This window comes from Brassica oleracea, chromosome C9 (assembly GCF_000695525.1).
Source record: "Brassica oleracea var. oleracea cultivar TO1000 chromosome C9, BOL, whole genome shotgun sequence".
In the NCBI taxonomy this organism is placed as follows: Eukaryota; Viridiplantae; Streptophyta; class Magnoliopsida; order Brassicales; family Brassicaceae; genus Brassica; species Brassica oleracea.
In genome coordinates this window covers 6,233,580-6,259,182 of record NC_027756.1, presented here as the reverse complement: position 1 = coordinate 6,259,182, position 25,603 = coordinate 6,233,580, and the positions used below count along the sequence as shown (strand labels likewise).

The window sequence follows — 25,603 nt, the reverse complement described above, 5'->3', positions numbered from 1 at the left end:
CAAATAATACCATATAATTTTAAAAAACATAGCCATTCTTAAATATTTTTGAATAAATAAATATTTTTAAATTTAATCAACTGAAAGTAATATCTTGTTGTATATTAGTGTTGCATGTTTTAGGTAACATTTTAATGATGCACGTTTTTAAAAATCTCCATTATTAAAATTATGCACGTAAGGATAACTCATGAGTTTTTTTGGTTGATTAAATGACATTATGTCCAAATTTATTTAAGGATATTTCATTAAGGTAACTGAAAAAGACAAACAATAAAATAAGAAGTTTAAATTCATTTAAGCATATTTCATTAATGTAACTGAAAAGACAAGTAATAAATTAGGCAGTTTTTTTCGTTTTAGGATATTTCATAAATGCAACTGAAAAATACAAGCAAAAAAAAAGAAGTTTAATTAATGAAGTAAGAACATTTTCAAATGAGTACTTCTCTTTTAATAACATAGATTCGGTCGAAATCACCTTTCGTCTTTCAGAAGAATGATCTCACTGGGAAGTAATATTCCATTTATAGCTCCATTCATAAAACATATCTAATTATATTAGATTTGAGTTTCTTTTTTACCTTTTCAGTTTTTAATGGTACGACATGTGTGAAGAAATTGGATTATTGTATATTACTAGGCTGAAAAAATTACACAAACTATAATATAGTAACTGTATCCTTTAACAAAATAAAGTAACATTTTTTTCTATTCTATTGTTCAAAATAACTCTAGGCATACGTTAAAAACAATGAGATCAACATTAGAAACACGGTTTTAATTCCATTATTCAATTTGATGAATGCAGACAATTTGCGATTGAAAGACAATTGAGCTAAGCCTTTTATTAAAAGAAAAGATGACAATTGAGCTATATGCCTATATCAGAAGAGTAAAAACCACATCTACAAAAACTTTTTCCCTTTATAAAGATGATACTAGACCGCGCAACCGCGCAACCGCGCAACCGCGCATATGTTTGTTTTCATTTATTTTTATATAAACATTTTGTTTTCAATTCTAAATTAGTATATATTATAATGTATATGAGGTGTTTCTATCACTTTTTAAAACATAATAATTTTAACGTATATATTTTTTATTGAATTGGTTGTTTCAAACTTTCACAAGTTATTAAAAAATTAAACTTTTAGCTTCATAGATTTATATTATCGAGTATATTAAGGTTGTTCAAATATAATAATATTAGAGTATACTTGTTCTCCATCAAATAGATTGTTTCAAACTTTCACATGTGTTTATTTCTTCTTATATATTTTTTTGTTTGTTGGATTAGTATTTCATTATTGAATAAATAAATAGAAATAGAATTTGGAAAATATTAAAGTATTATCATCTCCAAAGATAATCAAACATTTCACAAAATAAGAAAGTTAACAAAAACTAAACTTAAAGCTTCGTGTATAAATTTTATAAAGAATTTAATTAAACATTTAATTATATTTTGTAAATGAACTATATACAAAAGACAAATCAATGTGAAATCAGTTTAGTTTTAAAAATGTACCTGATTAGGTGTAGAAGTCTCGAAAAATATTTTTGCTCCTTGCAGTCTCTTTCAAATACGATGGTACATGATATGGAAGTAAAAATTGATAACATAGTTTTCATATCACTTTTTTTTGCTTGGAAAGGATTGAGAGTAATTTAATTCCTATAATGTAGCAATATTGTGTTATAGACATATTATTTAGTTCCTATAATCTAGAAAATGAGTTAATTAGACCTATAATAATGATAAGATTAGAGATTAAATGTAACATGATTTTCTAGTAATATGTCCATTAGGTCCATTTTTTTAAAAATCACACATGAATCAAAGTTGTGACTTCTGTTTTAATATATAATATTTGTATATAAGTTTTTTCTTTAAAAAATAAAATGTAATTAAGAGATGTATAATTTATATTGCAGGTGTGAAGAAGATATGATTGAAGAGTTATATTTGGTTTGGTTCAGTTTATTGACTGGAAATTTTAGTTTTTATCATACTGTTTGTAATCGTAAGATTAACATAATCACCAAATTAATACAATAAATATTCCTTAAAGTTATCTTATATAACTAAAAGTAGTATAAAATATATCTATTATTATAAAATTAATTTGTATTTCTCCATATGTGCAAATCATGCCATTTAGCAACTCTTAATTAATTATTAATTATTTTTACGTTGAATGGGTCAAATCTGTTATCCGGGAAATATTACATATTTTAAGTTTCATAAGAATTAGAATAACAGACCCATCTACCATTAACCCCATCTTTGAGTCTTTATTTATGTCGTCTCCAGTTTTCAAACATGATGCGTTTTTTAACTGTAGTTTGGAATAATAAAATAGATTGTAAATTCTTTATAAAAAAAGGAAATAAATTTAACACTACTTTAAATTTAAAATTTTCAAAAGTTTATTAAATTTTAAATCATATTTATATTATTCATTTATTTGCTCACCCGTCCGTAGAGTGGAAGGCGGACTAAACCCTAGTAATTGTATAAACCTTGCAAAAGTGAAAAATCATAGATATGAGCTGAAAAATGTTGTATTAATGGGCTTGGATTTGTAGACTTAGAAGCCCAATACCATTAATGCAACATTGCAACTAAAGTAGTCTTAACTTATTATTTTTATCAAATATTCAAGTTTCATGATACATACAAAATGCTATTTTTGCTAAACAGAACCGTTATGAAAAACGAAATTACAATAAAGCTTCCTTCTTACTCTTTTTAGAACTTATAGTCATAATTGGCAACTATGTCCAGCTAATCGCCACGGGACTGGCCACCACGTGTTTCCCATCTGACCATTCAATGCTCCCGAAGCTGTTAGACCTTGGCGCCATGGATGAGACAACGGTAAACGTAACCGAGTACGATTTCTTCTCGTTCACTTTTTTGAAATTCAAAACCGCCGGTTCAACCGAAATCTTGACTGCTGCTGTCTCAGAGATTACTTTAACCGTGTACGAACCAGCTCCTCCCACGTTTGTGACCGTGCGTGTGTACTTGTACGTGCCTCCGGACCCGTGGACGCTAACTGAGAAGGACGGATAGTTTAGATCAGCGACGGAGTACATTTTTCTTGGATCGCAAGCGTAATTGCCTCTCGTCACGCATCGTATCTGCGACGAATTGTAATTCAATGCGCAGAGGAAATCTATATAATCCTTAGTCGTTAGATCGTAGATGAGTCCTGGACTGATGGCCGTCCCAGGTGATACATGTCCTGCACCGTGCCCGAATGGTGTTGAAGGTTTTACCGTTAAGATGTCGAGCAATGGTTTTCCGTCTTTGTAGGTATTGTAAGCGGTCGTCATGAGAGCTGATCGAATTGCCGCCGGGCTCCAATCTGGATGCACTGACTTGAGAAGAGCAGCTAAACCGCTCACATGAGGGCAAGACATGGACGTTCCTGAGATGATGTTAAATTCCACGCGGCTAGTATCGGAAGCGAGTCCGGAAGGTCCTAGAGCTCCGGTCCATGCGGCGAGGATATTGACTCCAGGAGCGATCAAGTCCGGTTTGAGAATGTTTGGCGTTATGGGATTAGGTCCTCGCGAGCTGAAAGCTGCAAGCACAGGAGAGGGCTTGACTTTGACGACCGTTCCTTGGATCACAATCGAAGCGGTCGGACTCGGATCCGTCTTGACGTAGCGCCGGATAATGTCACCGGCTTTTTGTCCCACAGTGGTGGCCGGTAACACATGAGCCTTTGCGGCAAGCTCTTCTCCCCTATTCGCCCTATTCGGCAGAATCATTCCGAGTCCACCAGCAGCTTTCACCACCTCTCCTTTCTCAGCTCTATCATTCTCTCCTTTCTCGCACATCACGATCTTCCCATATACCTTCTCCGGAATTAGTGTTCCGGAGAGACAAAATTTTCCATAAGTAGCATTGTTACTAGCACTCCCGGCGTAAACAAACGGCAACAGTATAGGCGGAAGAGCATCTTTTTTAAACAAGGAAGCTCCAATATAACTCTTCCCGTTGCCAAGAGTCACTAGTGCCGGAAAATCACGATCTAATGTACCAGCACCAACAGTAGTAATCCATGGAGCTACATTCGATAAGCTGGATGGGCTGGGACCATCATTACCAGCAGAGCATGAAACAAAGATCCCTCTTTCCATGGCCGAGAATGCTCCCATGGCAACATCGTTAGTATAATCTCTGTTTCTTTTGCCAAGAGATAACGACAGAACGTTGACATTATCTTCGATAGCTTTATCGATTCCAGCTAAAACATCTGAGCTGAAGCATTGAGGTTTCCAACAAACTTTGTAAACAGCCACTCGAGCGCGATAAGCCATCCCACGAGCCGTCCCGTTAGCGAAGCCCAAAAGATTAGCTCCTTCCACGATGGATCCAGCCGCGGTTGAAGCTGTGTGTGTTCCGTGACCGTCGTCGTCTCTAGGCGATCTCGACTCTTTAGATTCGTCCACTGGTCCATACTCTGCTTCATAACCACAAACGAAGAATCTAGCTCCGATTAGTTTGCGGTTACAGAGGGAAGTGGTAAATTTTGTCCCAGCCTCGCATTCGCCTTTCCAGGTAGACGGAATAGGACCATATCCTTCGTCCGAGAAGCTTTTGCTCTCTGGCCAAACACCTGTGTCGAGAACTCCGATGACGACGTCGCTGCCTGGACCGGTTTCGGGGAACAGGCCGGAGTTGTGTACGCCGAGGCCGAGGAATAGTGGAGTCCGAGTGGTGTGTAACTCATACCGCTGCTCTGGTCGAACGGAGATGACACCTGGTTGAGTCTTGAGCGAGTCAGCTTCTTCGGGAGTAAGCCGAGTGGCAAATCCGTGAATCGCATTGTTGTAAGTGTAGAGCATTTCAGCAGATTCTGAGATGGACTTGAGAGAGGACTCGTACCAGAGAGAGTGGTGGTCGAAGCTCGAGGGCATCTGAGATTTCGCCATGTGAACGATGTATGTTCCTTGTTGAGCTCCATCGGAGACGTGGAAGGAACCAATGTAGAGAAGAACAAAAAGGAAGGAAGCAGTGGAGGAGAGAAACGAAGAAGACATGTTTTGTGAAGTTGTGTGGAATATGTGAAGATGCGAGAGAGTTTATATAGAGTCGAGATAGAGAGTGAGGAGATATTGAACTCGTACGAACGAATTATTACTAGGTGCCGTGCCTACTAAATCGAAAAATAAACCTTGGCTTTGAGCATTTATTTAATATAAAATTAAAAATATACATATTTATTAAATGTTTTATTTTTGTGGTGTTGGTTTTAAAAAGTTTTTTTGTTTTTGTTAAAAAAATTTCTTAACTCATACTTCACTAATATTTTAAGGCTAACCAATGTTTTATATGTATTTATCAACATTTTAACTTTAACTTAATCTTTTTATCCATTGCTTTTACAAATGATTCTTTATCTATTATTTTCATAATTATGCTTATTTAACAATTTTACAAGTACATGCAGTTATATATAAAAGATAGTATACAGTCTTGAGTAAATTTGTATATTAATCACACCATAATTAACAATTGTTTTTGTTAGTTATTTTTCTTGAATTTTATTATTATCATCATTTTATTAAATTGTTTTATTTTGTTTATAGCATCAAAACATTTTTTGATCGAATAAGAAAAAAAAAAGGTTTTAATGCTATAAACAATAGATCATTTATATATACTAAAGCGCAAGTCGCTTGGCGAATCAAATTCTGACACGTGTGTATATATTTTTTTAAATGATCAATTAAAAATCTACTCTCGATCATATTTTTTAGCAACCTTAAAAGTCTAAAGCCTTAAATTTCTCATATCACTAACACGTTCAGATTTTTCAAAAAATCATGTCAACTATAACTTCCAATCACGTCACATGTTCTGATAGTTTCTATCTCTTAGCTTCCAAGCAATCTTCTTTTTGTCACTGAAAATTCCATTAAAATGATAGAAAAGCACTACAGAGGTTGATCCTCATACAGAGGCTCAACAAAAACCCCGACAAAAAAAAATATAACGGTGCAAATATAGAGTTAAAGTATAATTTTTTTGTGCCAGTACCAGTAGGTAACAGCAACATCAAACCCTCATCAGATCTTTCACGGAGTTTAGACACCAAGTAGAAGTCACATCACACTCCAAAGGTGCATAGGATTTATTCTCATTCTCTTTTTTTTACTTTCTATCGTTTATTTCTTTATTTTCAATGTAGCAAAAAAAAACCATACAAATTTATGTTTGGCCTTTATTCAGATTTGTTTTCTTTCCTTCTCAAATTAACATTCTCTAATTCTTTTAATTCTCTTTGCATGAGTTGGAAAAAAAATTCTCTTTGCATGATTCAAGTTGAAGATGGTTATATTTCTACAGCAAATCTTCAAAAGAATTCAGAGTTTTGTCTGCATCCTGGTAACAGTAAGTATATCTGAATCTGATATGAATCGAGTACTTACGTTAGTTACGGTTTGAAAAGTTTTCAAATATAGTTTTAATAGCATAACATATTCTTAAAACATGTGTATGTGTCTATTATATACAAATCAATTAATATATATATTATATCTTTGAAGTTCCAGATTAGAGATGATTTCACAAGAAGAGAATCGAGAACAATACCAAAACTCAAGTTCACAAAAAAAAAAATCCCAAGATATGTTTTCTTTTATTTTTAATAGGACATTTATCTCTTTACTCGTCATGAGATTTCAATACTTTTGAATATAATTTTCAATAAAAAAATATTTTTTAAAAGATTTTATTTTAGTTTTTAATTTTCATATACTAACAGTAAATATATATACTTATATTTTCAATACTTATTTACAAAAACATTATAAACAAAACTAAATGGATCATATATGATATTTTAACTATTTCTTATGTGTTGATATTTATTTATTATTTTTGATAAAAAAATTTATTCGAAAAATGGATCTCTGAAAAAAAAATCAAAATCCAACTTACGTTCTAAACTGTTGTGTTTCAGTGTAAATGTGCGACACTCTAATTTTAGCTTTACCCGTTTATCCAATTCCAGAGAAATGTGACAAGAATAATATTTAATTTTGATATAAAAGTAAAATATTCGAAATCCATAAAACAAACTAATTTGAATGCAAGCAAAATTATTCCGTGCATAGCACGGGATGATAATGCTAGTACATAGATAAGTTTGTACGGGAGTAACCGTTCTCTCCTTGCGATGTTAATGGTAATCTTAAAGGAGAAGTCTTAGATTACTCAAGCCCTAATCTGATCAAAGCATGATCAGTCTCTCGATGCTTCTCTATCTTTTGTACTTTTCTTTTGTTCAGAGGAGGATTTTTTTTTTTAAGGCGGATTGAGAGTTAAATTTTTTCCTTTCCAATCAGCTCTTGAAATCTCCGGGATAGACTATGTGTCCATAATCGATGTCTGATAAACCACGAATTTGACCCATTTTCATCGTGGTTTATAGGTGTTTTTACTACTAATTATTATATTATAGAATCTATTTATTATATTTATAAGATGATGAGTGATTTGGAGATAATTGATGATTTTGGAGATATTTGGAGTAAGCATCCGAGATGACCATCGAGCTTGACCATCGGTCGATGTCGAGGAACAAATATCGATCGATGTTCACATCAGAACCTCGATCGACAGCGAAGCGCACAGAAAGCCTGTTTGGTCACAGCCGACTTGAAGCCCAAATATTCACTAATTTACAAGATTACCCTGACGAGTTTTAACCTAATTATATAAGCTTTGCCACCATGTTAGAGGCAAAGTGTGCTTTTCTTGTGTTTCTAGTTTTACTATTATCAGCAAAAGGTTTTTAGGATTTTGATATATTGGAGAGAAGATCCAAAGTTATATTTGTGATTGGAACTCCATTAATATCTATTTAATATTCTAATGAAGTTTTCTTACCTAATTGTTGTTATGAATTGCTTGGCCATGTCTGAATAGTTCCATTGTTAAATTTTAGGGTTTAAATAGGTTATGAGGGATTAACCCCAACTATAGATTGCTGAATTGTGATAATAATCATTAGGATTGTCATTAATACCTGATTCTAGATTAACTACCTAGAATTTGCCCTAGGATTGTTAGATAAAAGCGATAGCTTCATTCTCATCCTGAAACCATTCTAATTGAGCTAAGTTTCTTGCTAAGAGTAAGGCGAGAGCTGATCTAGTGAGCTTAGTGAGCATCATTCAACCTGCGCATAAATCCTAACTAGAAGCGCGTCGATCGATATACATATTGGATAATCGATCGACGGAGTGAAAGGTGTATCGATCGATATCCCTATAGGATAATCGATCGACACTTGCTATTGATCGAACACATTTGTTTGGGTCATTAGATCTAGTTAATCGAAAAGTCCAGAAACGCGAGAGCTGATTGACTTGTTGCTTAGTAGTTGAGCTCTACATTATCATGCATGCAACCCATTAGACATTTGTAAGATTATAATTTCAAGTTTCCTGAATAAAAACCCTAAATCTAGCTATTTTCTTTTAAGCACCAAAACCTCAACCAATCAATCGAGCAATTACTTGCTCAAACAAAACTGTAAATTTACATTTTAATCATTAAACCATCCAACTTAACAAAACCCATTAGATTTATTAGGTTCTCTAACTCCTTGTGGATTCGATCCCTAAATACTGCAATTGAACCTCTTATTTGAGAGAGTAAATTCACTCTTTAGGGTAATTTGAGTGAGATCAATGTCATGCAACTTAATTTTTTTTTTTGAACACCAAATATTATAAATGCTACCCTGACCAAACTAGTTGGTGGGAGAAGAGTTTAATACAGACTTAGCCAAAGAATTGGCTCTAGAGTTCAGGTTCCTCGGGATAAAACAAAAGGAAATACAAAGGAAGCAAAGAGATAGAGTCTCGATATCTCGGGAGATTCCGTAGAGATCCGCCGGAAAACGTTTCGAAGACATAGCAGCAATAAGTACTTGACAATCTGATTTTATGCAGATTTCTGTGATTCCAGTTTCAAGAGCATGGAGGAGAGCTGATCGGATGGTTATGGCTTTCGGTGGGGAGGAAATACGATCAAAGACTCGGGCACCCTGCAAGATAACAACATTCTCATGATCAATTCAGTACCAGCCACCTCCTGCTTTACGAGAGGCAGAGTTCCAGGCCACGTCGGTGAAGCATGTGAGTCTTGCATTCGAAACTGAGATAGAAGGTGAGCAACTTAATCTAATTGTTTAGAAACTAGTAAGTGGTAAGGAACTCATCTTAACAACTTTGTTGTGAAAACAATTACCATGGAAGTTACTATAGTGTTCATTGTCATGGGTATAGAAGTGATGCGACCAAAAAATATTATATGTTTACAATTCAATATGTTTATTGGTCATTCCTCACTGAAAATACAATTTCCTTATTGTATAGATATATTTTAGAATTGTTAAAAGTTAGCAATTTCATTTAATATTTCTTTCGAGAGAATCAATAAATTAGAATTTATTTTTTCAAAAATACATGTAGATCTAATGTGGAATATGGACAATATTATACAACAAACAAAACTGCGAAAATAATTTGAAATATCATAAAAATGATAGCCAAATATAAATGGTGTTGAATAATGAGATGCAAAATGATTCAGAAGAAAACTTCTTCAAATTTTAATCTCTGTGTTGTATTATTCTCTAATTTTAGCTTTGCATCTTATTGTATTTATTTTATTTTAGAAAAGCATTTCTTTTATTTTCTGTACTTTTACTGTAACTTTACAATATTTTCAAGACTTATTTTACATTTTGATATTATTATTTTATATTTTAAATTTACTGATTTGGAAAAAGATAAATCATAAATGTGATTTTTTTTTTTAAAAAAATTCGAATTTGGTTACCTATTTCTATTTTATTTTATTTAAATTTTAGTAGAGTTAAAATTACATTTACTAAAAATAATTTTTTTATTTATATTTTATTATATTTATTGGTTATTTAATTTAAATATTTATCTTATTTCCTAATATTAAATATGTCTATATTTATATATATTAAATTTAATAAAGTTACATTTTTATTTGTTTTAGTTAAATACATGAAGCCCATAAAGTTTTTTGTTAATTAACCTAATCAACCGATAAGTGCTAATAAACGTTTTACTCATTAATCATCAACAACAAAAACTGATTAGTGTTTTTTTAGTTATATATTTGTTAATACACAGTTATAATTAATATTTTAATTTCAAAAGCCATGTCATTTTCTTAAAATGAATATGGTGATGACACATATGCAAATTAAATTTGTCTATATTTAAATACCTAAATTTTAATAATATTTTGTTTTTTATTATAGTTAAAATACTTTTAGTGGAAAATCATGTTCTTAATTAATTTATAAATTATTTTCTTAATTTATAAATTAATGTAAATGTTATATGTAGTCATGTTTAGTTTATTTTATATTTTCTTTAATGATGATATAAAAATTATTAATTATTAAATATTTAAAAAGTCTTGCCAAAAATAAATATAATTACATAAAATTTAAATGTTTAATAATGGTATAAGAGTTAATAGTCAATACCTTATTAAAAATTCTAGCCAAATATAATTTCATAAAGAAATTTTACATGTCACAATCAGCTTAATGCAATGTCACATTTTTTTAAAACTATGTCATTGTTTTTGTGAAATAAATGTGGTAATGACACATGCAAATAATAATGTCCAGGGGAATAAAATATTGAAAAACCATCAAAACCCTTAAACACGGTTAAGTGTCCACTATTCTGCTTTGAAAGTGACCACTTTTGTTTTTCCTTTTGATATGTCTCTAAATTTATTGTTTTTTTTTCTGTAAATTTTAATGTTCGAAGACTTCTGTTCACCAAAGACAAAAAGTAAAGACTCTTTTTCTTTTCACATAAGTTTACCTATGTCCAGTTACACTAATTACTAATAGTTTAGTATTATCTCGAGATTATTATTGTTTTATTATCTTGAGATTCTTTGTTTCTATTTAATACTAACGTCTTTTAATTTTCATATGCACTATAACTTTTTTGGTCGAAAATATTTACTATAACTTGTTTGAGACTATAAAGGTGGTTTATAGGTTTGATAGAATCTTCATGCCATGTGGTGTTAAGAAAACCATAATGATGTTCGAAACCCATTAACTAAGTGAAATAGTGAATATAGCCTTTTAATTCATAACTCTAGAAGACTATTTGCTGTACTTATGTAAAGTCCAAATTTCTATTAACGTATATTTTGTTTGCAAGTTACATTGGTTTTCCCACACACATTTGATTTTTTCCCGTAAATACTATGGTTTTGAGACTTCTCTTCACCTGAGACAAACATTAAAGACTTTTGTTCACATAAGTCTACCCCATGTTCGAAAGCTCGTTAGGCGTAACGCGTGCGACTTAGCCGGGCCTAGCGAGTTATTAGAAAAGCGGAAAAAAATCGGGGAGTAATCGGAGCGTAATTTTTTTAATAATTTAAAAAATTTAAATTTTTTTTATATAAGATACATTTAAACGTTATTCATAGCGACAGTTGCAGTTGAAGAGCCATAGTCTAGCGGTTGGGTGAGCTTATTAAAGCATCTGGATCCGAGGTCGAAAACCCATATATGAATCTTTTGTTGTTTTTACCCTTTTTAAGTGGAGGGCAATATCGTAGTTTTAATGTCTTCTTCTTTCACGACCTTCCTCTCTCCACTAACCTATTTTGCAGCCATTTTACCTGTTTTCAGGCAAAAGTCACTTTTTTTTTGGGCGATTTGCTTTGATTCCACATCGTTTCTTTGTTGTTACCATCGAGATATATGTTGTAACTAGCGTTTTTGGACTCAAAATCATTGTAATATATATGTTTTTTTTGGAAGCGAGTTTCTGGCCGATTATAATAGAATCGCGGCGGCGGAGCTCCGCCGAGCGCTTTACCGGCGTGGAATCGGCCGCTCCGGCCGCGTTTTCGAACATGGAGTCTACCTATGCTCAACATGAGATAGTATGTTGTTACAGATATATGGAAACAAAGGCTCCGTTTGTTGATATATAATATTGAAGTCGAGTTGCAATATGTATTACAATTCGATATAACTTGCAGTAAAAATTATGTGGTAAAAACTGTAATTTTATATGGTAATTTTTTTGTAAAAACAAGAGTTACTATTTTAGTAAAACTGATGACTGGTAACATTTTTGATGTATAAGTTCCAGAGTAGATTTTAATAAAATAAATATAAATATAAATATATAATAATGAATTATTATTAATAACAAAAACTATTAAACTATTTAAAAATAAATAAATGATAAAAACTTATTTTTAATATGTATAAAAATAATTTTTAACAAAAATAAGTTGCAATATATATTCTTCTAAGAACTATACTTACTGATGATATTATTTATCCGATATCAATAACAAAATAATTTATATATTTCCAATCCAAAAGAATTTACAACTAATAAGATTATGTAAAATAATAATTTTAAAACTAATAATTCAAAAATAGGAACAAGAAAGGAAATAAAAATATTTGACTAACACAAAATTAGATGAAGTTGATAATATTGTTTATTTGTAGAAATAAGAATAAGATATTGCTATGGTGGTTTTGGAAATATAAATAATAGTTTATATACAAACAAAAAGTATAACATATAACATAAATCTGTACGTGGAGTGTTTAGGATTTTATTATTTTCACTTGTATTTTTGATAGAAACTTTATTTATAACTGTAACTCAAATCTTAAAACATGAGACTGGTCGTGATGTTGCATTAAAACAAATGATAAAATGATGTAACAAAGACACAACAATATATATGAACAAAGACACAACAATATGTTCAATATATGTAACATGGTTCATCAATTTGGCTATGCCTAGAAATAATTTTTTTTTGTTATTTGGAGGCAATATTCAATTTATTTTAGGATTACAAGAATACATGATATATATAAAAGGTATTCCGCATCCTAAAACTCTAGGGCTCATCAGATACACGGCCTTAAGCTCAACAATCAGATGTAAGATCCATAAACTTTATGTGACACACTTGATATGACCCAATTGATGCGATGTACTTGCTTCAACATAATACATCCGATTAAACTGATCACTATACTTTTATTATCTAGATATTATCACTGTTTAACTATACTGAGGAGTACACTGAGTTTGCGGTAAAAACAAAAGGTGAAACTCTCTCAACCCGTTTAGGATGAGATTTAACCTCCGTTGTCAGTACGGCCTTTCGTCTACCGCACCGTACGAGAACTCTCCTCTTTCTCTCTCTTCTTCCTTTTTTTATGGTTTTGCTTGTACTGTTTTTTTCTTCTTCTGATAATCGTGGGGATTTCAAAGGCTTTTTAAGCCTAAAGAATAATCCCACGAGGTCCATAGAAATCCGAGTTTTCTCGCCACTTAGAGTGTCTACAGGTGGCTAATGCTACTCGAAACCAGAACGAAAACTCCAACTGGAATTCTTTTACCACTAGACCAAGATGACTTGGTTTACCGTTTCTCTTTCTTCAGTCTCCAAAACCACCACTATTCTCGTGTTTCTTCCACATTTACCGGTCGTGTGTTATTTTCTTTGACCTTCCCAATCCTCCCGATTCTTTGCATGTTTGGATATTAGTTTCGTTCAGAGGGAGAATATTAGAACCGAAGAAAAAGTTTAGAACCGGTGATAACTTTGCTGTGCTTAATACATATACAGTACGTACTAGGTATTACTTATAAAAACTGTTCTTTACATAAGGCACTATGAGAAAAACCATTGAAACTTCTGGTGCAAATCACAAGTACAACTATATTTTGAACTTTCCTATTTTATCGATTTGCTACTGTTTTTTTTTACGATGGCACTATTGTTCATTGCTAATGACTCATGCGTGCCTTGTGGGATGGTTTTGTTTGTGTGTAAAAAGGGCCGCAAGTGGCTCATGCGTGCCTTACGGGATGGCTTTGTTTTGTTTGTAAAAGGGTCGCAAGAAATGACGTATTTCATTGTTGTTTCTAACTTTCTTTTATGTTATCATAGTAGTGCATACCTGAAATTTTAGAGGTTGTAGTTAATTTAAAAAAAAATTACATAATCTTTTTTTTTGCAAATTTAAAGATCTATATATATGTAAATTTTTCCTAATATTTTGGAAATTATAAGCCAATGTTTCAATAGCCTATGCTTGGGACCAATCTTGAGCGATAATTTCCTATCACATAATCTTTTTATGTGAACTATATTTTATGTTCGCTACGCAGAGTCTGTATTAATAATTTTGTTTAAGTTTTTTAAAAAAAAGTTTTCAACTAGAACTGATTTATAAATTTTTATTTATATAAATTTTATTTCTTGGAAAATTTATTTAAAATATAATATAATAATTTACTAGTTACGTTTATTTTGTTTATAAAATTATACTCTTGAAAATAATTACTATTTAGTATATATTTGTCTGTATTTTTAAAACTAAAATTTTATTTATAATCATTTTTATATTTATTATATAAAATTTGATTTTTTAAAGAGAAATTCTCTTAGATAGCCCTTTTTAGTTTATTTTCACAAAAATAGATTTCCAAGAAAGAAAATGACAAAAAGAAATTTTATTGAAAGGTAAATATGCATTTATACCCTTAGAGTTAACTAATCTAAGACTTAGGGTTTAGAGTTAAGTGGTTGGGCTTTGGGGATAGATTCAAATTTTTAAAAATAAAAAAAAAATATTAAAATTTTCAAAATAAAAAGGTTATTTTGGTCATTTTATTTTTTGAGGGCTATTTTGTGATAAAAACTTAAAAAAATTTATTTGAGAGAATTGCCCTTTTTTAAATACTGTATAAATTACTCAATGCATATAAACCGCTACTATACTATTGTAAATATATTTTTTTATATTTTTTACTTATTTTATAAACGATTAATTTATATGCATATTATTTATTTTACTTTTTTACTTATGAGAGTTATACAATAAATGTGTGATCTTTTATATTTTTTTGCACATATTTTAGTTGAAATTTTATTGTTTAATTAATTTTAAATTAAGATTTACAGATATTGTAAAGATTTATGATAAAGATTATAAATATTTAAGATAAATGTTTTAATACATAGCTTTATTTAACTAGAATACTATTGTAAATATTTTTATAATACATGAAGCTTCTTAAGACTTTTTGAATCCTGACAATTGCTTTCATCTGGTAATTTAGAGTAAAGTTTTAGTAGATTTCTTACAGGGGCCCTTTCTTACATGGCATAATTATTTTAATTTTGAACTTTTTATAGAATTTTGTAAAATTTCACTGTTCTTACTTTGTTGTTAGTGTATTATTATGTTGATGAGTGTATATTGACTATTTTTATATCAGTCTCTTATGTTTTTGTGGAGTCTATATTTACTTTCTGTAATTTTAGAAACTTATTTAGAAAGTTTATTTTGATTATTTTTCACCTATCTTATAAATATTATCCTCTAAATATATTTGTTTGACAAACTCGTCTGAGACCATCTTTAATTTTATATATTGTACGGGTTTCTTCACTAAAATTGACATAAGCATTCATTTTATACTTTTTATTGGTTACTCGGATTATATGTTTATAAGAAGTTAACATGTAATTCGCTGTATTGTTAATGATGTAATTTAAAAAAATAAAGTATAGAGTACACCCATCTTTAAGTTTACTTCATAATACCCTATTTGATTTGTTTGAAGGTTTTGATTGTCTCAAAACATAATATGATAGTGTTGACTATTAAAAACAACTTTATAAATTCCTTTTGATTGATAAAAAACAGTTTAAACTCATTGATAAACTATCTTTTTAACAATATGTGTCTCAATATTGTTCTTATCTGTGGTTTTTCAACAAAAGTTTTGTAAACTCATTGAAAGCTAAAGAATGAAGTGGATCGGTAGAAAGAAAAGAACTAAAATCATCAGTCGTTTTAGTTTATTTTAGATACTTTGAAATATATTATAAACTAGGATCTGCCCGGGTTACGCCCGGATTTTTTATTTAAATATTAATTATAATCGTATATTTATGTTATTTTGATATATAAATATTATATAAATATAAGTAGCTAGATAATTATAAAATTATTTTTAATTATTTATTGTTTTCTGCCTTATGAATTTCAATTAACCTAATTTCTTACAATAAAATTTTCTGTTGGTTTATTTATTGAATGAAACTTGTGTAGCTTAAAATCATGCATGCATTTAAGCTGAATCGAATCTAAATTAAACAGAAGTAAATCCGGTTATGTTATGTCGTTTTTCTTTGAAACAAAAGGCTCAAAAGAAAATACCCAATGTGAATAGAATGCATTGCTTCCTGTCTATTTTCCTTTTAAGTTTAAAATATGTATCTCATATCTCACCAACACGCATGTCTCTGCGCGTGTATGACACTTCCATCCATGTTAACTCCAAATAACTAATTAAAAAATGAAATAAAAATCTTTGATTGCTTCCCTTATCTTCTTATGATTCGTTCGGAACAATCTTTGCTTTGATAATATCTATATTTCTTTGGTCGTTTCAAAAGTTTCAGTCTTTACATATGTTTTCATTATAGTGGATATCTCTCTGTATTTGGGCTATATCACGGTGTGAACAAAAAGCCCACTAAATCGTAAACAATTATGAAACGCAGCAGCCCACATTAAAAGTTAATGAAACGATGAGTTTTAGGCAAAGAAGACAGGTGTCGCACTCACAATCAATGACTTTATGACGTGGCGCAATAGGAGGGAGGCAAACATTTTTTTATATATATAGATTTAGATTTTTTTTTTTTGAATGAATGTTAAATTTTATTCATCAAAAAAGCTTTTTTACATCAGAGTGTAGACCTTAACAAAGGAAATCCTATCTTTAAACTCAATAACTTCAAACCCTCCCAAACCTCCAAAGTATTCCCAAACCTCCAAACCTCATGTCCTTGTGCTAAACCAATATTGAAGGGCAGATTCCATACCCTTACCTCCTCTTGATCTCAGTAGGCTTAACTTGTTCCTAACTCCCTTATCAATAAGCTTCTTCACTGCATTCATAGGCAATGGACTTTCTCCGTGCTTAATCTTATTCTTTTCACGCCATATCACATAGATGATGGTTTAAAAGCCATATCTCAAACAAAAGGATCTCTTCTTATCTCTATCAGACTGTTTAAGAAAAGCCACAATTGTATTCCAGTAAGTTGTATACGAACCCCTAAGGATGCCAAGCATAAGATGCTCCCATATCTGAGAAGAGTAAGAGCACTCGAAAAACAGATGACTACGAGACTCTGCAGCATTCTTACAAAGAGCACAAGTAACATCAACACCACTATTCCATCTCGCAACCCTGTCCATAGTAGTTAGCCTATCCAACATGGCTAACCATGTAATAAAAGCATACTTGGGTGTAATCTTCGAGAACCAAACAGCTTGTACCCAATCAATATGAGCATCAGAGGTACGAGTTAAAAGCCAGTCTCCTGGGTAGAAAACTTATCGTTAAAATCCGAGCTTCTTCTCCAGAGACTGACATCTTCCACATTTTCCCGCAACCTCTCTTTAACTGCAACCATCTCAGACTCAATGGCATTTAACAACTCAGTACGATGCCAAATTTAGATTATTACTTAAATTGATACCAAAAATTTTGAAATAAGAAAAGTTTCCATACAAAAATTCATCTTAATTTTCTTTTAATTTTTTTATTAGGTTAATTTTGATAGATTAGTTATCTATTTTATTTTGGTATATATGATATATTATGTTTTTATTAATATCTTTTAATGTTACTCTTCTACAGAATAAAAATCTACATCAAGTTAATTCATTTTTGATAATTTTCTCTTTGTTTGTTTACATTATTTGATGTTTATGTTCATTTTATTTCAAAGTAATATTTTTTTTTATTTTTGAAAACCCTCGATATTTCAAAAAGAAATAAATTATAATGGTTATTTTCATATTTTGTTGATATTTTTAAAGTCTATGTGAACATTCTCAATAACATATAGTCTATATCGTAAAATAAACTTGTGAACTTTTTTTCTGTTAAAATATATCGATGCTAATTTTCCTGTAAATAAATATTGATAGCAAATTAATTCAACATTTTTTTTAGTTTTTACTATACCTTTTAAATTTATATATATTAATAATTTTTTTTGTATTTTTAATACATTAAATATTTTTATGTTGACTGAGTATTTCACATTTAAGAAAATATTTTGCTTCTATGAAAAATATTGATATTTTTAAAATAAATAAATTATGACATTAATTTTCCATATTTGTTTTTATATTTTACAAGTTTACGTGAACATTCTCAATAACATGTAGTCTATATTGTAAAAATAAACTTGTGAACTTTTTCTGTAAAAATCTATTGATGTAAAATTTTAGTGAGTTAATATAGATATCAATTTAATTTTAACATTTTAACTTTTTACTATACCTTTTATATTTCTATATGTTAATAAATAGTTACTCCAAATTTTTCATTTTAATTTTTGCAAATATGACTCAAAACTCGAAGTCAAACACAAAACTAATCCACATTTTTTTGGAACTTTCATTTGCCTTATTCACTCCAAAAGTTCGGATTATTTACGAAAATGCTATTATTATTTTTTTCTTTCCGAAAATAAGTGTTTTACTCTCTCATCTCCATCTTCTTCAAGTATTTACAATATTGTCATTGCCATCAATACACCAACCACCATGAACAACCAATTTGAAGCTTTTAATGCACCTAAAAATCGATTACTCCTTTATCTCATTTCTTATGAACTAAAAAAAACATCTGTTTCACTTTCTCTCTATATTCATCTAATAAAACCCAAGATTTTGATTCTAAAATTATTAAGGTTCTTCGAACTATTCAAGCTCATGATTCGTGGTCAAGTAGGTTGCTTTGGTGGTGAAGTATTGTGTGGTTGGAGAAGGTAAACAAGTTATCTCACTGGTTAAAGTTATGAAATCAATTTTTTTTCCAGACCTTTCTGTCAGAAGACTTACGTGTAAGTCTTCTCCGACGAGAAGACTTACACTGAAGTCTTCTGGTCAATGCATATGTTAGTTTTGCTCTGGTCAATGCATATGTTAGTTTCACAATTGACTTTATGTGTATCTTTTCTAGACGACTTATCTGGAAGTCTTCCGGTTTTCTTTGTTTTCAAAAAAATTAAAGAAGACTTCCCGGTAAATCGTCTAGGATAAACATGCTAGTTTTGGATTTGACCGGATTGTGTCAGAAATTTGACTTTTCCTAGAAAACTTACACGGAAGTCGTCTAACAGAAAAATAAAAATTAAATATTTAACTTTTACTAGACAACTTCCAAATAAGCCGTTTCAGGTTACTTTTGCAATTGAAAATTAAAACTTAAATATTTAATTTTATCCAGATGATTTCCATATAAGTCTTCCGGTAGACGACTTACACGAAAGTCTGACAGGATTTTATTTCGAGATTCTAGTCAAACCTTGGTTATTACAGAAGACTTCTATGTAAGTCGTCTGTCGGAAGACTTACATGGAAGTCTTCCAGGATTTTATTCCGAGATTCTAGTCAAACCTTGGTTATTACAGAAGACTTCTGTGTGAGTCGTTTGTCAGAAGACTTCTGTGATGGAAGTCGTCCGGATAAAATAAAATATTGAAGTTTTATTTTTCAATTGCAAAAGTAACCGGAAACGGTTTACATGGAAGTCGTCTAGAAAAATATAAATATTTAAATTTTACTTTTCTTTTGGACGACTTTCATGTAAGCTGTTTAGGAAAAATCAAATTTCTGACACAGTACGGTCAAATGCAAAACTAACATGTTTATCCGTAAGTCGTCTAGGAAAAATCAAATTTCTGACACATAAAGTCAACTGCAAAACTAACCTACGCGTTGACCAGAAGATTTCCGTGTAAGTCTTCCGGACGACTTCCGTGGAAGTCGTCTACGTCAACGTTTAATAAAATTTTATTTTATCTAAAACTATAAAGACTTTTTAACATTTTCTTGTTAATTCATGTATGTTAGTCAAGATTGGGCTCATGAATGAAATTCATAACTTAATTGGTGATAATTATGAAGTTAACAACATTCATGCTTCTTAATGTTTCTACCTAATGAGAGAAGACTTTCCCATAAGTTTTCTACATTAGTTGTTGTAAAACTTGTATTTTCAACTTTGAGATATATATTTTTTAATTTTCAAAAGTGTTAAATAACTTTAAGAATATCAAGTCATATGGTTTGATGTGTCTTCTTAGATCATAAGATATATTTTTTAACTTTCATGAAATTTGAAATTTTAATTTTCACTTAAAATTTGAGTTTCCCGCTTAAATTTTAATTTCCCGCTTATATTTAAATTTTATGCTTGAAATTTAAGTCTTCCGAAATTTTTTCTGAGAAGAAATCTTCCCGAAGACTTCCCACAAGACTTCTAGTGAAACTGTTATATGTTTGAACTAATGTAATGTTTGATCTTTTGCGAATTTGACTAAGTTTTCTTGAGAAGTTTTCTCCATTAGTTGTAATAAATTTGACTAATTTTTTGTATTATTGTGTTTTGCTATTGAAGTTGTATAAATAACTTTAATAATGTCAAGTATTTTTGGCAAGATAATATTGTAGACATGAACATATTTACCAAAAAAATTGTTAATATTTTTTTCAAATTTACAAAAGAATTCACAACTAAAAGATATACATACAAATTACAAACATACCATAAATAAAACTATTATATCCCATTCCTCCACAAAGACAAACTTAGACTCCACTTGATATGAGAGAAAACTTTGTGAGAAGACTTCCAGAAGACTTGCAGGAAGTCGTCTAGTGCATTAAATGTAAGAAGACTTCCGAGAAGACTTGGAAGATTTTTTAAGGAAATATGTCTTAGATCTAAAAAACCTGCATATCCAAAACCATTCAAATGTCTTCAAAACATAGAAAAACTTCAAAAATAAGATAAAAGCTTAAAACAACCAAAAGAATTTTCAAAAAGAAAGAGCTTTAATCAACAAGAGATTACCAAATAAGAAAATATGATTTATAGATTTACCTTTAACGGAGTGGAAGATGAGAACCATGTAATGAAAAATCTACAAAACAAGATGAATTAGTGAGAATGACATGAGACAAAAAATGATAAATTGATATAAAGTTTGGTGTTTACAAAAAAAATGATAAATTGTAAAAAATATAAAAGGTTTAAGCAACCAGAGGTTACCAAATGAAGAAAAATCTAGACATATATACTTACCAAAATACTCATATCTGAAATGAATGAGGAGACATGGGAGAAGATTCCGCCAGAAGACTTCCCTGGAAGTCTTCCATGTCTGTCTCAGCTCTGAAAAAACCTGCATATCCAAAAGTTCAAAACATAGAAAAACTTCAAAAATAAAGTACGAACTTAAAATAACCAAAAGAGTTTTCAAAAGATAAAATCTTTAAGCAACAATAGGTTACCAAATAAGAAAAATAAGATTTATAGATCTACCCTTAAAGAGTGGAACATAAGAACCATGTAATGAAAAATCTGCAAAAACAAAATAAATCAATAAGAAACATGAAATAACTATAAATTGATATAAAATTTGGTATTTTTAAGTTCAAAGAGATTATAGAGAGGTTTGAAAGTTTTACAATAAGAAACATAACATTTTTGTTGCAATCTTTTGAGAGGAAAAGAGAGAATGTGTAAATTTTCTTTATAAAGGGAGACAAAAATTCCAATAAGGTTAATTTTTTTCGATTTAAGTCTTCTAATAGAAAACTTCCTAGAAGAATTTCAATTAAGTCTTCTAGAAACTAAAATATTTTTAGCGGAAAAGTAAAATATTTTTAGCGGGAGTTATAAGATTTTCAGAGAAGACTTTGTGGAAGTCGTCTAGACACTAAATATAATCTTAAACTCAAATAACTAATTAAATAGAAACAAACACTTCATTAAATTTAAAAAATGTTTAATATATAAAAACTAAATATGTATATGTCAAAATTTAATTTTTCCAAAAAATATTAAGTTTCCAAAATCTAACTCTAAGAATACATACAATACTACAACATATGTTGTCAAACCTTAAACCAAAGAATATCATAACTCACTATTTTCATTCATCTATATTAAAAACAATTCAATTTTATTACATTTTAGTTTATATCACTTACAAATGTTTAGTTACATGATTTCAATTTTTTCTCTAACAAAATATTTTTACAAAATTTATAAATTATTTTTAAGGTCTACTATATGAAAAGACTTCCAGAAAACTTACAGAACCATAGAGGACTTACAAAATCCCAGAAGACTTTACGAGATTATATTCGTAAAAGTGAATTATGGTTTTTGTTTGACCATGGGGGGCTGGTTGTAATTTCACAAACTTTTTGGGTTAATTTTGCATTTGATTCAAGTTTGTGATATTTTGGGGGTTAAAATCAAGTTTTGAGTTATATTTGACAAATTCCCCTTAATTTTTTTATTTCTACGACAATTTTTGTTAATTATTTTTTGTTGACTTCCCAAATAGATGGTATATATATATATATACTAATGGTATTCCGGCGCTACGCGCCGGGGTTCGTGTGTTTTATTTTTACATGAATTTACAATTCATTTTATGGTCTTAGTAAAGAAAATATGTTCAAAAATATGAAAACAGAAATTTGTTGAAAGAAAATTATATATTTTCTGGTCCAGTGGTTAACGACCGTAGTGTATTAATTTGTTTTGAAATTGCTTATTTCAAAGTGTAATAGCATAAGTGGTTGTGACTAATTGATTCAATAAAAGTAGAGTAAAAAATTGATAGTCGTTACATAGTTAATTTAATTAAAATTTAAACATAAAGTAAATTTGATGTTTTATTTAAACGTATATAATGAATTTTTTTATATATATTCTTCTTATTTGATTTTTGGTAAGAAACCTATTATGACAATGGAACATATTAGGAAATGAGAGAATATTTTGTTTGAAAATTAAAACGAAAATTAAAAAAACAGTATGTAAATAAAACTAAAAATTGGAACATAAGAAACTCCTTTATAAATTGTAATAATTCTGAAATATATATGACTTTTCTTATATATGGAACAACTTTTATCGGTACGAAGTCATTGATCAATGCAGCAGAAATAGAAAATATGATCGCAAATAAGAGAGCATAGATAGTTTCCATTGCTGACTTCAAACCACTATTGTTGTAATTTATTTATGGACATTTATAAGTAGCCATTTTGATTAATTTGAAAATTTACTATTGTAGTTGCTATTTGTGTCGAGGCGGTTGCTCTTTTAAAAAAAGTGAGATATGATTGCATCATGGTAGAAGACAAATAATGTATTTTTTGTTGTTAAGAACATAAAGGCTACCTTATCGATGCATTATTTGAAGCTATAAAGTTTTTATAAGAGTCCATAACAATTTATAAAGATCTATAAATATTTTATAAAAGTTAATAAATCATTTGTACAGTTTATAAATCATTTATAGACTAATCTGAGATTAGCATAAAGTTTTGAGAAGTACCCTTCAAAATCAGTTATATGTAATAAATCCTTATAAAATGACAGTGGTGAACGCATCTCTGTTTTATTCTCTCTGATTGCATTAGCCTTAATAAATATTCCATTTTTTCAAGCTCCTTCTCTCCCGAACGCTTCAGTGACCACATTGTAGGTGACTATGGTCCATGAATTCCAACGGTCATCTTTGGCCAAGGTCCGCATCAATGGCCTTCCTTGCAGCTTTCACCGCCTGGTTGATATCTTCAGTGTCGCCTTCAGCTACGTTCACAATGACTTTCCATGTGCGTCGATCAAGAGTCGAGAACGTCTTACTTAAACTCCCAATCCAAAACCAAACATTAGTGCTCATGGAACTTGAATCTCAAAATTCAAAATTTTCCTTTGTTATTCCGATGTTTATGAATGAAAATATTACTAACCAGAAGCAGAGTCGACGAAGTTCCCATCTATGAGGAGCTGTGTGTAAGAAACTTGAACCGACATGCTTATTCTTCAGCTGCAAATGAGGTTCCAACTATCCATACGATCTTAATTTCATTGTAACAGTATATCCCTGCAAACCAATATGTTTTAATACATCATAGCCACAGATTCACACATCAAAGAATCTAACTTTCGTTTTACTGAAAAACGACGGATTTTTTCTGCTTGATTGTTGTACTATACTCAACACTTTGCTTAAAACTTTCTTGATACTCAACACTTTGCTTAAAACTAACTCAAGAAGCAGAAACTAACACCTTAACGCACTAAAAATATAAACGACCAAAGAACACACATATTTCAAAGGAGCCGAACCTCAAGTCACCGTCTTGCGAGAGCCAGGAACAGCATAAGCAGCGCCTCTATCATCAATTTGGCAGCACGCTCTGACTTCATCCCTTTTCCCTAACAAAAACAAAACTTTGCAGTGAGAGGAGTGGATCAAACACGCAAAAACTCTGAGTTAAGAACGGATTAATGGAAGGCTGAGACGATACGAAGATAGGAACATCGATTTAAGTTTCTGGATATTGCATCGGGGAAGTTGCAAGCTGGAAAGGAAGAAGATAGCTAATGATACGTGGGCTTGACATAATATTTAGCTTAATAATAAAATTTAATAAAAGCCCACTTCGAATAAGACCGGATTACACAGAAATCGTTTGTTTGGTGAGCCGACACGTGGCAAGAAAGCTCTCCCTCTCCAGAGTGACGTGGACGTATGAGAAAACAGATATGTAAACTTTATTTAATAACTAGGGGGTTGTCCGCGCTTCGCGCGGAATATTGTTTTATTGTTGTTAAAAGTATGATTTTTTGGATAATGTAATTATGTGATCACTTTTATTTGTTAAGAATGTTATTTGGTGTTTTTATTGTGTTATGTAGTAGTAATAGTGATATGTTAATATATTTTGTCTTTGTTTTTTTAATAATATGTTTTGTCTGTATAGTATTTGTTAGCAGTGAAGTGAGCCTCTAATATAAAAATATATTGAATTTCAATAACTTTGCATTTATGCATTTGTTGATTCTAAGATTTACGGTTTCAGCGTCAAAATTTTCTTTTAATTTTTTTTATATTTTTGAACATTATAACTTTCAAGATGTTTTCGTTTTTTTTCCATATTTTTACATTGAGCCTTCAACATCTATGTATTTTCTTTACGTTTCTGGTATGCGGTGTTTCTCATCATCACCAAAAAAGACTCACCTCATGCTCTTGTTCTTTATCGCCTTCTTCACCTTGAGATTTCTGGTATTTATTGTAGATCGGGTTTAGGAGTTCCCAGTTGTGCGGTTGTTTCTCGCATCATTTTAGGCTACTCCATGCAATATTGGATGCTCCTCTTCTTCCTTAGATTTTAGCTGATGTTAGGAACTGCATCTCTTTGGGTTGGGTCAGAGTTTAGTCGTCTTTGAAGTTGTTTTCCTCGTCGTTGGCTTACCATTGTTACTCCCCTCTCGTCTTGGTTTTCAAGATATGGTTTTTGGTGATCTGACTTCTATAGCTCGAGGACGGCTCCACGATTTGATGATTTCGTTTTGTCTACCCTTC

The 25,603-nt window shown here is 30.5% G+C and overlaps 1 protein-coding gene across 1 annotated transcript; it reads right to left on the bottom strand.

The window, feature by feature from the left end:
• Window positions 1–2,629: 2,629 nt before the first annotated feature.
• On the bottom strand, window positions 2,630–5,092 carry LOC106318635 (subtilisin-like protease SBT1.7). Its single transcript, XM_013756695.1, has one exon. It carries the CDS (start codon window positions 5,059–5,061, stop codon window positions 2,782–2,784), a length of 2,280 nt encoding a protein of 759 aa, XP_013612149.1. The 5' UTR covers window positions 5,062–5,092; the 3' UTR covers window positions 2,630–2,781.
• Between the last annotated feature and the right edge of the window lie 20,511 nt (window positions 5,093–25,603).